Raw genomic sequence first — 15,190 nt, forward strand, 5'->3', positions numbered from 1 at the left:
GACATCGATTTCCGTCATCGTCATCGGCCCCGTTCCAAAAATACCCATATTGCATGGGTTTGAAACGCTTTTCACAAACCGGAAGTCGCCATCTTGAATTCCAAAACAACTACGGACATCGATATCCGACATCTATTTGTTGGTCTCGTTTTTAAAATACCCATGTTATAAGGTAAAAAGAGCCAAATTGTGCACACTTTGAGCATGTTTTGCCAACACACTCCGTCAGCATTACTCTTTGCGTAATCGCTTACACTCTCTTTCCTACTGCGTGCCCTCATTGTGTTCGTGTTGTTACACTTTGCGCGCGTCTGTCTCCTCTTTGTGCAGTGGTTAAATTCTGCTCTTTGCGCGCATTGTGCGAGTTGATGCCAGCCCTGGTCATCTGGATCCGGAGACATTCCAAAATTCCTTGGGGGACCGACGCTTTAACTATAACCCACGTTGATTTCTCAGGCTACAGAATTTTTATCGTATTCGACTGTTAACTCCTCGGAATGATACATTAATGCGAGTATGTTGTGAAAAAATGAAGCTATTTGGTGCAACCGTCTTTGAGTAATGAGCATTTATGTTTCTGGTACTACGCTGGACAAATAAAGATTTTGAAAACTCTTAAAAACCTCATACCGTAATTTTTAGATTTCTCCAAGAATACTGAACCGATCTGTATGATTTTTCAGAGTAGCTCCTTATTACCTGGCATTATAAAGTATACATTTTATTTTTATTTTTGAAAAATTGACCATAAACAAAATGGCCGTCAAAGCCATTTTATATGGAGAATGTCGGCCCCCCAGGAAACATCGGAATATCTTCAAAACTAGATCACCAATAATTAATATCAACACGGATTCCACAACTAGAAGCGTTTTTTGAGATCTTGTGGAAAAATAGTGCAAAAATACCGAGAAACAAAAAAGTTATCGCGATTTGAATATTTTTTAGCGGTGGAAAATGAAGCTGCCGGTAGAGGGGTTAATAACAACGAGCTACACATTTGGTTACAAATGGCTTTTAGGGCGAGATCAAAAATTATGCGAGGCTTGTTTCGTTCATAGATGCTCAATAGGCCAGGGGAAGTGGTTCACTTAGAGTGAATTTCTGTCAGAGAAAAAGTAGATTTTGTATGAGATTTGACAGAAAAATGAATGACAAGTTCATCCACTTCTCCTGGCCTATTCCTCTATGTACAGATTAGCAACGTTCCACGCCCGCATCGATCATAAACAACACGATCGCAGCGCAGAGCAGAGCAAGAGCAAGAGCCAGAGCACACGATCGCGAACCGGCAGATCACTCGTTTGGTAAGTATAAACCATCTATCCACGGGGAGCGGGTATTAGTTCTCCGGAAACGATGTTCGCGAATGGTCACGCGGCGAAGGAACGAACACTCAACTTGTAGGAAGCGAATCGCAACAGAACTTCTGCCAAGGTGTGACGTCAGGGGGCACAAGAAGATCCCCACCTGAAGTTGAAGAACCTGTGCGGTGGACAAAGATAGTGTGGGCTGCTGTGGAACTACAACAGTTCGGTTTTCAGTGCTGTAACAGTGGGGACCACCTTCAGCAGCAAATTCTAGAGTCCCATAGATGTGTGTGATAAGTTCTTTGTGCGTTTGACTCGAAGGGTGTGAAAAAAATCTATTTCGTGCATAAAAGTTCCAGAGAGCAAGGTAATTGATACGACAATCAACACCGCAGGAAGCATCATTCTGGTGCTCACGTCTAGTTGCAAAATGGTTGAACAGTGAACAAAAACAAACTCAGCAGAGTGATAATGATTTTGAAATACCGCAGGGATTGTGATTTTTCGTAGTCAGAATCGTCGAACCGTTCGACCAAACCCTAATCGGACTGAGGAAATGAGTGAACCGGAGAGTGTGGCACAAATAAAGTGTTCCTTATCTCGGCGTGTCGCCAGGGTTATCGAAGGAAATAACATTTGTGGTTTTGGAAAGTTGTAGTCTGGTAAAACCCACCCGTTAGGATGCAGGGTGAGATACGATTCGCGAATTTACTGCTGATGATCTCGCGCTACAAGGAACTGGTTTGGTTTTTTTTATTATTATGAATATCATCAGGGAATTGTGGTATTGGTGGCATTATGACTTTGCACGCCCTCACGAGCGCACATTAGTTCAGCGTGGAATTTCGATAAACCCAGCCGAGGAGACCGAGGAAGCAATGATCCATTAGAGCTCGTAAAGAAGATGGGTGAAAAATTACCACTATCAGCCGAGTGATTTATGGACCGAAGTAGTAAACAGCATCGTCAATTACTAAGACTGACTATGTGCCGGGCGGTGGTTGGGATTCCCTAAATTGAAGGCTACCCTCGAGCTTGGGGCTTGCTGACAACAATTAGCGATTAGTAATGCATGTATGCTTTAGTTGGCTCGATTATCTGTGCTGTCCGAGCAGCAAATAATGATGGTGAGATCATTTCTGGTTGATCATGACCGCAAGCTAAACGGTCAATCATGCTGGATCGTTCAGCATTTCAATTTGTTCAATTTGTTTGATCTGCAGTGTAAAGATATGGATCGAATTTGAACTTTATTTTGAATTAAGTAAACATCGTTTATTTTCATAATGCACAGCGAAAACAAATTTAGATTTTCGAGCTGGGCTCAGTTTAAGCATCCACAAGACTCGTGATTGGAAAAATGATTAAAATGAGACGAGACTGCACAGAATGCAAGAAGAACAATTGGTGATCTAACGCAAAGCTGAAATGCATAGATGGCGCTCTTCTAGGATAGGGATTAGTGCATCTTAATCGAAATTTCTAGTGATAATTTTGGAAGAAAAATCACCACAATCATTTAGCTGACAAGATTTTTGCAATTTAAGGCACAGGAAACCGAAATATTCATTTCAATTTGAAAAACTTTCGCAACCTAACCTCACTTTTGATCGCCAATAGGAAATTTTCAAATACTGTACACTGGTTTCCGTGAAATAAAGGCGTTTTGAAATCACAATTTTTTAGGTTGAATGACTGCATGGATAAGGACAAATGAAAATACTTGCCGCTCACATCCCAGACCTAAGCAATTGAAAATTGTGTTGTGGAAAAACATCTGGTGGTCACGAAGCTATTTCCTGCAAAATTAGTTCATTTAGTCAATGGCAAAAGTAAGTAACCAAATGCTATTTTTCCAGACAAAATGCTTATGTTTTGGGACCTGTATCCCAACTTCTGGTAGTTCGAATTGACTGTAATTTGAATGCCGATTTACAAATGACCTTAAGTTTTATCTATAACGAAGTCCTTATATTACACTGTTCGACAAAAAAAGTCGATATGAATGCACAGAGACCGGACACCCCGGGCTTGAAAGTATAAAAATAAACAAAAATAATGGCGTTTTCAGAATATTCGTGTCTGCACAAGGTCATTTTTAAAATATACTTGAACTTTTTGCATTTTTTATTTAAAAATCTAATCTAATCAATAAACCGACACAGTGTTTTATATTCAGGACAGGGGAATTCATGTGCCATATAATGTTTTCAACTTTAAATACAATATGAAGAGTTGTAATAAGATTTGCAGGGAGCCCTCCCCCCTTTTTTGTACCCTCCCCATTTTTAAAGTATCGCAAATGATGGAATATTTGATATACAGGGGGTTGTCAAAATAACTGGGACAGGCAAAAATTGGGCCAACTTTGGAATGCTGTAACTTTGACAAAAATTGACCGATTTCAATTCTTTAAGAAGTAATGGACGGGTCAACTAATCTAGTTTTGAGGTGCATCCACGGAGATGAACTATGACCACCGGATACCGGTGATAATCCGGATTTCCGGAAGCATGTCTTATGCAGTAAAATTATGACGTGTTTTTAGCAAAGGTCTCGGCTCAAAATTTTACTACACATGAAGATAGAAGATCTAATTCTGAAGCGCTTGGTGCGCCAAGTATTAATATTGGTCCAGAAACAACCAATATATGGCCATTTCCCCGGAATCGGTGCCGGTAGTGGATCCGAATTGGGATCAAACAATTTATTCACTCAAAATATGTCGCGCAATATTGTTTTCTCCCTAGCTTATCATAAAATACCCTATTATAAGTTGAAAATGAGTCTTGTACAGATTTGGCCACTCATGGCGCCGCCCAGTGCCCCGGGGGAACCTTGCATAGGGGACATTTCGATTTTGACACCAAAGCATTAAAAATGACCTGGGGCAGACACGAACATTCTGAAAACGCCATTATTTTTGTTTATTTTTATACTTTCAAGCCCGGGGTGTCCGGTCTCTGTGCATTCATATCGACTTTTTTTTCGAACTGTGTTACATTGCAATCATTTACCAAAGAGTTCCAGAGGGTTGATCAAAGACAAAAGCAGCCGATAGATTTTTTTACCGAATTCAAAAACGGTATGTTTTGAGTAATTGATTTGTTCAAGGAAGTCGTTTACATTCAGAAGTTACGTAAATTTACAGAACATACCACTTGGGCACTTCTATAAACTACTTTTTTTCTCAGACGAATCGTCTGAAACTTTGCAATAAGAAGCACTTTAGTACGACGCATATTCTGGCCAAATGTGAGCTCAGTAGCTTCTGAAAAATCCACTGCTTAAGTGAATCTAAAGTGCCAAGAATAGGATCCGGCTCCTCACCGTTAGTAATCGAGTTAAAAAATCTCTCAGTTGCTTACTTTTGTCTTTGAACAAACCTCTGAAACTCTTCAAAAATGACTGAATGTGATAAATTCACTAAAAATAAAACCGATCATTTGTAGTTCATCATTCTTATTTCATGGCAATTCAAACTAAACTGAGATGCAGTGCCTCATAGTTGCTAATTTTGTATGAAAAAACAGGATACCAGCTGTTGTCTTTGACCGGATTTAATAAAAGTTCATTCATTATGAAAAAGTAAATGCAATAAACTACATGTTTTTTTATTAAAGTCTGAACACAACAGATAAATAAACAGAAAATGTATTTTTAACTTATTGGCTGTTTTATTTCTTACCTCTCGCTACATAACATGTCCTTCTTGAAACAAACTCTGGAATGTGCTGAAAATTTGAAGAACAAAGGCCATAATTAACGTAAACAATTAACGTTGATCGTTGACGTTAAATCAACGCCAAGCGTTAACGTTAACGTTGATAAACTGCTCCGAAAAATTAACGCAAAATTCGTTGATCGTTACAATTAACGTCAACGAAACAGCGTTAATCGTTGATCAACGTTAACAACCCTGGCAGTTACACAGTTTTATTCGTATTGATTATATTATTTGAAGTTGTGTCAAAAATTTGCTAAATCTTCAGATATATTGGAACCTTTGGTGCAGTACCTGAAATATTGTCGCACCGTCACCAAACCGGATCGCGCCAGTGAGACTCGCGACGCGCCTCAACTCGCGCGATTTTGAAATCAGTTTTTTAGTGTGGCGCTGCATTCTTACGATTTTTATGAACACAGCGCACTATTCACATATTAGCTGCGACGCACGGGGCCCCAGAAAACAATAATTATAAATAAATGTTGGTCTTGATTTCTACCGGATACATAATATCAAAATTCTTGCAGTTGTCTTGCATTTCGCCAAATTTTGCGACTTCTAGAGCACATGAATTCCCGAAGAAGCGATGCTTTGATTTTTCAAGATTACGGACAAAAAAACCTGCGAATGATTTTGAAATATTTAGCTGCCGATGATTATGAGTTTTGAAAAAAAAAAATATTTTGTAGGTGTGAATCATGAATTACATTCTATTTTTTAGGTAAATCTTGAAAACAGATTGATTATTTAAAAAATGTTGGAAAAATTGTGACTTGGATTTGTTAATTAGATAAATGGATGCACTAGCGTCTTACTACAATTGTAAATCAATCGGATCACAAAGGCCTTCCAAATACAAAGTTTAATGGTCGTATTGAAGATTTTAAGATGTTAACACATATTTGGTTATAAAATCTCCACAATGAAAGCAGAACTCCTAAAAAGAGAACCAATTCTCACTGGAAGTATAATATTTTATTGGAAACATAAGTATGTTGTATGCCTTCAACAGAAGGTGTTGGAAGGAACACCACTACCATCTGACTTTTTCTATTCCAAAAAAAAAGAAATAAAACAAAATAAAAATAAAAACTTAAGATGAATCGAAGCCAAACCTCAAATTTCAAGAGCACTAATCTGGAGAACTGAGCATCCGTTTAAGCTGAAAACTTAATCAATTGGTCACTAGCTGGTCAGAAAAAAGCAGAACTCATTTTTGACCTTAAGACTCGATTTTCTGGATTGACAATTCTGTATGATGATTGATGTGATAATTAGTTTTCTTTTTGCAGTTAAGATTTGCAGTGCTGGTCTACTTTCGACCTACTGCAACAATAATGGCAATGATTTCTATTGCAAATTGCAGCGCTTAAAGATTATTCTCGAAGTCATTCTCATTGATGAAAAACTTAAAACATATTTAAGAAATAACACTGAAGAACAGCGGTTGAATGGTTAATGTATTGAAATCTTTTTTAATTCTTTTAAGTATGCAAAAGGTAAAACAGAGGGAAAGTATACCAGTTATTGCCATACGCAAGTAACATTAGTAGCTGAACAACAGTTTATTCAGCTGAAATGTTCTTCAGAGTGATTTGATCCACTAAAATGTTTGTTGGGTAGTGGTTTCCTATTTGGGCATTATGTAAAATTTCGATAACTTTCATACTTTAAGGTGAAGATGCATCGAATCCAAACCCTAACTTTTCAACAGCACAAATCTAAATAAGTAAACAGCCGTTCAAGATAAATACTTAATCGATTGAATTAATTAACTCATTACGCGTGGTAAAGATGGACAAATTGTGAGTGAAATTATAAAAAAAAATCCACGTGGATTTTTTTCAAAATTTCACCCACAATTTGTCCATCTTTACCACGCGCAATGAGTTAAATAATTTAATAACCATGCGGATTGGATTACCGAACAGCTCAATATAAGCGTCAATTTGATCGATTGGTCACCACCAGCGTGTGACCAAACGATTGAGTTTTCGTCTCAAACCGCTGTCTGATTCTATAGATTTCTGCTATTGAAAATCCAATATCTTACTGCTAAAACATACAAAAACTTTCGAAATGTGAAAACATTCAAATTATCATGTATGGCAAAACGTGGAACCACTATGGCTACTATTGGCATACCCAGCCTACATAAATTTTTCAATTTGATTTGTTTTATCAAAAAATATGTTATCAAACAGCTTTTTAAAATGTTCAAACATCGCCCCCCCCCCAAACCAAATCCTGGTTGCGCTACTGGTTCTTGTCAATATTTTTGCCATTGGTTTGTTTAGCTTTTTCGCCATACAAACTGAGTTATTATTTTTGATATTTTAACTCTTATTTCAAAAAAACTAACAACAAATATTAACATTCAAATATTATATTTTGATGGTAAAATTTGATGTGCATTTGCAACTTTCCTCAACCCGGGTATCTGTAATCAAAAATGAACCGTAAAATAATAATTAAGTATTTCATAATATGTCCTTGGTTTCCGCATCGTTTTAGTGTGGATTCACTGCCTGAGTCCGGATTTCTTTTATTTTTGTTTTCTACTAGTCTTTTGTCCGTTGTTCCTGCAAAGGACAATGCATTCAGTAACAGCATGATCGTGCCGTTGTCTTGAGGTATTATGCTTTGACCTACATCAACAGCTATAAAAGTGTCGCACGTCACACAGGTTAAATTAACAAGAATCTGCAACTATATACAAAACGAATGACGTCAAACAAGTTTTGATGAAGTTTGAACTTTCTGAACTTTTTTAACCTTTCGAATCTTATTCGATTATTCGTTATCTTATATAGTTACACCATTGGAAAGTATTATAGAGGAGCTGTCTTCCTTTTTAGACGTTACGTTTAGCTTAGCTTTCTATAAGCACTTCTATACTTATTAACTGAGAGCTTGTTCCATTGAACCAATCAAAGGAACAATACACGAGTTCGCCAATTTGACGAATGAGCAGTACCATACTTCCCCATTTTCCATGGTCAGATATGGGGCCGTTCATTAATGGTGTAAGGATTGTAAGTAGGGTGGATTTATATTTCTTACGCTCCATACAATTTATTCTTACAAAAATTTTAATACGGGAGGAGTGTCTTACGGAATGTGGGGACTCATAACATGACACCCGCTCAAACGTCTATGGACGAAACTTGTGCATTGGTTACTCTTCTATACCCTTGGAAGTCGAGAGAAAAGCCAAGAAAATCTTAAAACGGTCCGATATTGGAAACCACCACCACCACCAAACCATCACCCTTGCTGAATAGATGTGCGTTTACCGCTACGGCTAGGTATTCAAATACCCCATAAGCAAAGAAGTTGTCCAAATGGCTATTGTTTATATCTTCTTATTATAACTCAAAACCAACTAGCTCAACACAGTGGGAAACTTTTTTGCTCAACTAAGGCCCACGAAGAACTTAAAAACTCTTCTCATATCTGGTCCGTTGACTGCTCTATCAACTTGATGTTAGGATAAGATTGGACATACCAAGGTAGAATATGCAGAAGGTATTATTTGAGGTGTTCTACCTCTTATGCAGGGCTCATTCATACCTAATTCAGGTCGGAAATACCTTAGTTTGGTATTCAGTTTTTTTTTTAATTTCTTTATTAGTATCATTCCAAACATTACATTCATTATTTCTTATATCTAGGTGTTCTGTGTTATTAGACAACACTATCATCCTAATTTGGTAACACAAATCTAAGATTTTATTAACATTTTGTTAACAACATATTACATTTCATTTGCCGTAGCAGTTCAGTTTTTTTACAGGTGAGTTGATTTCACCTGCTTATAAGAGAAAAAAAAACGTTTTTAATATACTTAACCTAACTTAACCTAAACATATAACGCATTAATCGTGGCAATAGAAGATTGTAACGATTTTTGCCTGAATTTGGTATTCAGTAGTTATTTTCTTCTGCCCGGGATCATATAACATTCCTCATAATTTAATACACAAAACCAGAGGTGCGTCTACGTTCGAAACCATGGGTAGGACAAACGTAAGCAATTTGTTTTGTGCACAGTGAAGCTAAGAAAAATTTTAACCCTGGGCTGGAAATTGAAAGTTACTATATTTGAGGGGCTCAAACACAAAGCGGTGTAAGTGGCATTTTGATCGTTTTGAGTTGAGTTGAGTTGAGGGAATTCTACTATTTCCAAGTGTTCCAACAATATTTTCAGGTGACTTTTCCGCTTGACTAAAATTGGGATGGATTATCACAAACTACATATTTGTCACTGACACCCCTTTGCTAATAACCCATTATTTTATGCCAGACTAAGAAAATTTTTCATCGGGCTGGTAGTGAGTGCCTTAAAAATAGGAAATTGAAGATCACTTGCCAATAAGAGACAAAAAAGGAATTAAAAAGAGGCAAACAGGAACCAAGAAAACAAATCTAATCTACTTTTCAAGAAAGTCATAACTTCTCCAAAATTTTATAAAAAGGAGATTTTTCTGAAAAATAAATCTGTGAGGTTTTTCAAAAAAATCCTATGATAAAACATGGGTAAGTTTCAAAATCACCCTTAATGAATAATGAACAAGGATCTCTGAAATAGCTCCTGGACTCTTAAAAAATAAATCGAATCTCAGGATAGTATTCTGAATGATTTTCTAACGAAATTTTTTGGAAAAACATTAAACAGTAACTCTGTAAAAATTATTGGAATAATCGGAGGAATTATAGCAAAAATGGCTGTAATATAAACTGGTGTGAAAACTTAAATAAACATTTTCAGATTGCATCAAAAATTTTCGAGAAACTTTTTAAGAAATGTTTGGTAAAACTGTAGACTTGGAAGGAATGCTGGAAAAAATCATAGATAAAAATAAAATTTGTTCGAAGAACCCCTCAAGGAATTTTGGATTTCAAAAAGGAAACGTTGATGAATTCTTGAAAGAATCCACATGCAAGTGGAGAAATTCTTGCAGGGTTTCTTGAAGAGTAACAAGTGGATAATTAAGTTGAAAGATTAGTGAAAAATATCTGGAGAAAATTGTATGATAGTTGTGGTGAAAAAATCAAAGTAATACCTGAGGAAATTACTGGAAGTACTAGCTTTGGAGCTCTCAATGATTTCCTGGAGCAAATTCTGGAGAAATTCTTCTAAGCATCCTTTCAAAAATCACTGAAAGAATTTCTAGGAGAAATGGTAGTTAAATCTATGAACTAATGTCTGGAGATAATCCTGTTGAAGACCCTGAAAGAATTCTAAATAAAATCATTATAATAATTCCTGAACCTTTCCTCCGGAAATCTATGACGAAGTTGTTGAAGAACCTTTTGAACACATTATAGCTTCTGAAAGTTTCTGTGGAACCTGTACTATTTTGCATCAAGATTCAATGCAAGAAGAATTTTGAAAAAGTGAGACTTCAGAGACCATTTTCGTTAAAATAGATACTCTGAAGACCTTTCATTGAAAGTAGAGACTTGCATAAAAATAGAGACCATGTGTCTAATAATAAATCTACTATCAGTCCTGTCTTTAGGATCATTCGCTGGATCCACTTTTGTTTGAATATCTTTTGATATTTATATCCTTATTAAATCAATTTTATCAAACAAATTTGAAAAAATAGACCAAACTTTTTGACTTAACTACCAGAGAGGTTGTTCTAATTTACTCATTTATATCTAGACAAAAATTGGATGAACAGCAAAAATTCTGTGAACTTGTGTAGTTTTATTTCTCTTTGCTCTGAAGTGATCGTAAAAGATTTCAGGAGAAACTGAAGATGCTTGAAAATGTTTCATTGCACAGAAACTCCATCAAATATTTCGCTAGAATTCCTTGAACAATTCGGCAAAAAAATCTTTCGAAAAATCGTCATAATCTGCCTTAAATATTTTTACAAATGATGCCACAAGATATCAGAAATTTTATCAAATATTGTTTAAGGAATTAACTGTTATCTGCGGCAATTCTGAATCAACCAAGAACTTCTAGACGGTGTGTTGAGGGAGTTCTATAGGAATTGCTCTGAAAATCGTCAACAGATTTAGCAATGCTTTGATAGATTATATCAATAGTGATCGCACGTTCAGAAATCGCTAGCACCATCACACCCAAGCTGTTCATAACACGATGTGACTGGTATTAGATTCACTCAAAGATTCTTCAATAATCTTCTGATAAATCTCTATGGATGTTCCAGGAACTTCTCAAGACTTACTTCCAGGAATGCTCACATCAATTTGTCCCAGAACATAAACAGGGTTGACCGTAGATATATTTAAGAAACCATCTATTGATTCATTCAGAAATTCCATAGAAGATTTGTTTTTCTAATGGTTGAATAAGTTTCTTGTAGCAATTATTACAGTTAGTTTCCAGGATTTTCATTCAAATATTGTCAATCGCTCTCCTCACGAAGCAGAACTTTTGGGGGTCGTGGATAAACCATGTCATACTTTACTAGGCATAAGAATTCAATGAAAAACCTTATCATGTGTCATGCTTGCGAACTCGCCAAGGGCGAAAAGTCACTCAAATAAAGATAAATATCACCTTATCATGCCTTCCATTCTCCATAAGGGTAAGTGACGTTGATCGGGTTTCTGCTGATCTAGTGTTTTTGTTTTGTTGAATCATGGGTAGGACAATCCTTTGACTGTCATACCCAGGTGTTTTCGTGCGTAGTACATTTCCTACCTGTCCTACCCAGTTCCCGCGCCACTGCACAAAACTGATTTTCTTCAGGCTTTCAGGTGAAAAACTTGGGCATTATTCTCGCAACATAGTGGGTAAGATTGTCAAATTTTTAGCAGTGGAATGTGAATTCTAGCCAGGATTGATACCAAATGCAAGACATCATCCTAAGGCAAGGCTCTTAGTTAATTTCAGAAATTAACTTAGTATGAAATTCTTTCAGAAATCTGAGTAGAGCAGACTACTCTAGATTCAAAAAAAAAAAAATAAACGAAAATTTTAACTGGATCAATTTTAATTTCACATAGAGAAACAAATATTACGTAGGGTAAGTGTTCCCTTATTTGTGGGTGTTCCTATAGTTGCGGTAGTGCCGTTTTCACTGATTTTATTACACTAGCCACAGAACCGACACTGCCAATCGACGTATTGGCTTGTTGATGCACGGAATAGTTGAAAAGAGCGTACAAATTGCTTTAAAACTGAGAAAATATCACTAAAATTGCTAAAAATGTTCTTGCTTGTGCCAATAGTTGCGGTAAAGTGTTCCTATAGTGGAGGATCCCATAAGAAAACCACGGATACCGCAACTATAGGAACACAAATTAAAAATATACCGCAACTAAAGGAACAGTGTACCAATAGTGGAGGTATTATTTTTCACTGACATGCCGTGGATTACTGCGATAAAATATTTTTTCTCATTAAGTCAATGGTCGTTAGTTCCCGTTACAACATTAACATGTCCATTAATCGCGCTTGTTGAATTTAGGCGATTAAATAAAGTTCAACAGTGCTTAGTACCTCCACTATTGGTACATCTACCCTAATCGTCTAATTCTACGAGAAATTTGAAATCGCGTGTGCACTAAAAAGCATAATATTGCTTCTGAGATTTGTTCCAGGGTTCAAAAAGTATGGACAGGCCTGTATTAGGTGTTGCTAAGAAAAATTAAATATTGTAGAAAGATACGTGTTGTTCCGAACAAGAATTGCTTTATTATGACACATTATCTACCTAATATCTATCAAAGCCTACTACAATATTAACAAAAATACTTATTTTTCAACCATCTGAAATCACTGGAATAGCTTGCGTAAGGTTTGCCGGACATGTGAATCGCACGTGACACATTCATTTCAATTCTCCACGTGTCGTAGGGGTCGATCTGGTCGGTGACCTAAACGAGTCTTGTGTCAGTACGCGGCAAATATGAACTACTGTTGCAGTCGTTTCATTGTCTCCAGTACATTGGCTTACGGCTGTCTTACGTGTAGGCGGTGGAATTTGCTTAGCAGAATATTGAAACCAGTTCTCTGATTTTGGAAAATCTCAGAAATAGGGGCATTTATTCATAATGAATCTTCGAGCTATTTAGAAATACCTATAAATAAATAAAAACCGAATTGAATACTTTTTCTTCTTGGCATTAACGTCCTCACTGGGACAAAGCCTGCTTCTCAGCTAAGTGTGCAGTAAGCACTTCCACAGTTATTAACTGAGAGCTTTCTTTGCCTTAGTTGCCATTTTCGCATTCGTATATCGTGTGGCAGGTACAATGATACTCTATGCCACTACGAAAATATCCTGGATCGACCGGAAATATAGAGCTGCAAATGTGGGTACAGTGAGTACCTTCCGCAGAAATGTTGCAGTATCGATTAGTGGGTCTTGTTTCCCGGACTCGAAAAAATCCCGGGATTCGGGATTTTATTTTAAAAAATCCCGGGATTTCCCGGGATCCCGGGACAAAAATCAAATGCTTCCAAAAACGACTATAGAGCGACCAGAGCGCGTATTGAAGCTTTTTTGAGTCTTATAGAGCAGTTTCACAATACCCCAACCTGTTTTCGAAGGTTAAGTTGAATTATGATAGACAAAAACAATGCTGTCGTAGATTCCATTCATCAATATTTCACCTATCTACAGTTGAAGTCAACGGACATTTATTATAGTTAATTTGAAACGCAAATCTATCGTGATGCATAAGGTATAGTATAGGTGATACCAATCACTCTCAAATTATACCATATCTTTCAAAATCTGCTCTCATGAAAATGCAACTTATTTACATTGTTGTGTCAAATGGAATCTTCATGCTTCAAAATTGTTGGCATGACAAACACAGGCATATTTGTCCTGGAATATTGTAAGGTACACCGGGCAAATGGCATTAATAAAATTTTGATATGATGAATCATTCAAGCACCAAAGAATTTTTTGACAAATTGAACAAACCGTAGAGTAACCTGCTATAGTTTTTTGAACATTACAACATACCAGAAACAAAAAAAAAAACAAATTCAAGTGTAAGTGGCCTTAAATCTCAATAAAAATTCTTATGGGGTAAGATAAATTCAATAACAAAAATACATTCCTTATCAACAGTCACCGGAAAAGCATGTAGTTTGATCTGTGCCATTATTTGAAAATAATACAATAGTATTTTCTAGTTCACCATGCAATTTCGGGAAATCCCGGGATTTTCGAAAATATCCCGGGATTCGGGATTTTTTAGATCCCGGGATTTCCCGGGATTTTTGTCCCGGGATTCCCGGGACAAGACCCTCTAGTATCGATTATCGACGTGACGTTTTGTAGTCCTAACCTTTTGGGTACCATGAAGTGGCGCGTTGATAACGGTTATACTCATAGCGATCATCAATCGATTCGCTAGGCATTCGGAAGGCAGCGCGATGTAACTCGACTCAAGCCCGAGATTGGAAAACAGCGCACTTCGACGGCGAAGTATTCACTAAGGCCCTGAGACGCGAACGGAACACTCTGGAATTAAACGGTGAAGAGCTAGTTGCTATGATATCACGAGCGTGGGATGCTTCCATGCCGAGAAAAGCCTCTCATAGAGAGAACAGGCCGCCGGTGTATTGGTGGTACGAATCAATTGCAAATCTTCGAGCAATCTGCCTTCGGGCTAGATGAACAATGCATCGAGCATGCACAGAAGCACAAAGAGAAGAACGCGGTGCAGCATTCAGAGAGGCAAAGTTGGCTCTCAAAAGGAAATCATGAGTCGAAAACGGACATGCTTCGATAGTCTATGCGAGAGTGCTAATTCGAGTCCGTGTGGTGACGCCTACAGAGTGGTAATGGCTAAGACCAAAGGTGCCATAGCGCCCCAAGAGAAGCCGCCCGAGTTGCTGCGATCGAGAATCGATGTACTCTTCCCGCATCATCCCACAAGCCCATGGCCCCCTGCGCCGTATGCGGCAGATGAAGGAGAAGAAGTGGTGAGAGTGACGAACGAAGAGCTGGCAGAAGTCATGCAATCATTCGCGTCAAACAAGGCACCGGGACCCGATGGTATCCCGAATGTTATTATTTATTTACACCGTCTTCGATATATCGTACAGACTGAATTTAGTATATAAAAAAAAGTAAAATCAATTTCTTATTCTATTTAAAAATATGTTCTTCGTCACGTCAAAATCAAATTTGTCTCCAACATC

At 37.2% G+C, this 15,190-nt stretch overlaps 1 protein-coding gene across 8 annotated transcripts in view; it reads left to right on the forward strand.

Annotated features, from left to right (window-relative positions):
• The first annotated feature begins 1,201 nt into the window (after positions 1 to 1,201).
• The window catches only part of LOC5578955 (serine protease inhibitor 28Dc), an 89,615-nt gene continuing 75,626 nt past the window's right edge, over positions 1,202 to 15,190 (forward strand). For 2 of the 8 annotated variants that reach the window (XM_021845612.1, XM_021845608.1), the window contains exon 1: positions 1,976 to 1,998. In XM_021845612.1, coding sequence (XP_021701304.1) covers positions 1,992 to 1,998 — 7 coding nt within the window. In that variant the 5' untranslated portion in view covers positions 1,976 to 1,991. Of the gene's footprint in view, positions 1,678 to 1,752; positions 1,999 to 15,190 lie in introns of those variants that run through there. The other 6 variants (XM_021845610.1, XM_011495463.2, XM_011495461.2 and 3 more) reach the window with 6 other exon arrangements.

The sequence above is a fragment of the Aedes aegypti genome, chromosome 2 (genome assembly GCF_002204515.2).
Source record: "Aedes aegypti strain LVP_AGWG chromosome 2, AaegL5.0 Primary Assembly, whole genome shotgun sequence".
Classification (NCBI taxonomy): Eukaryota; Metazoa; Arthropoda; class Insecta; order Diptera; family Culicidae; genus Aedes; species Aedes aegypti.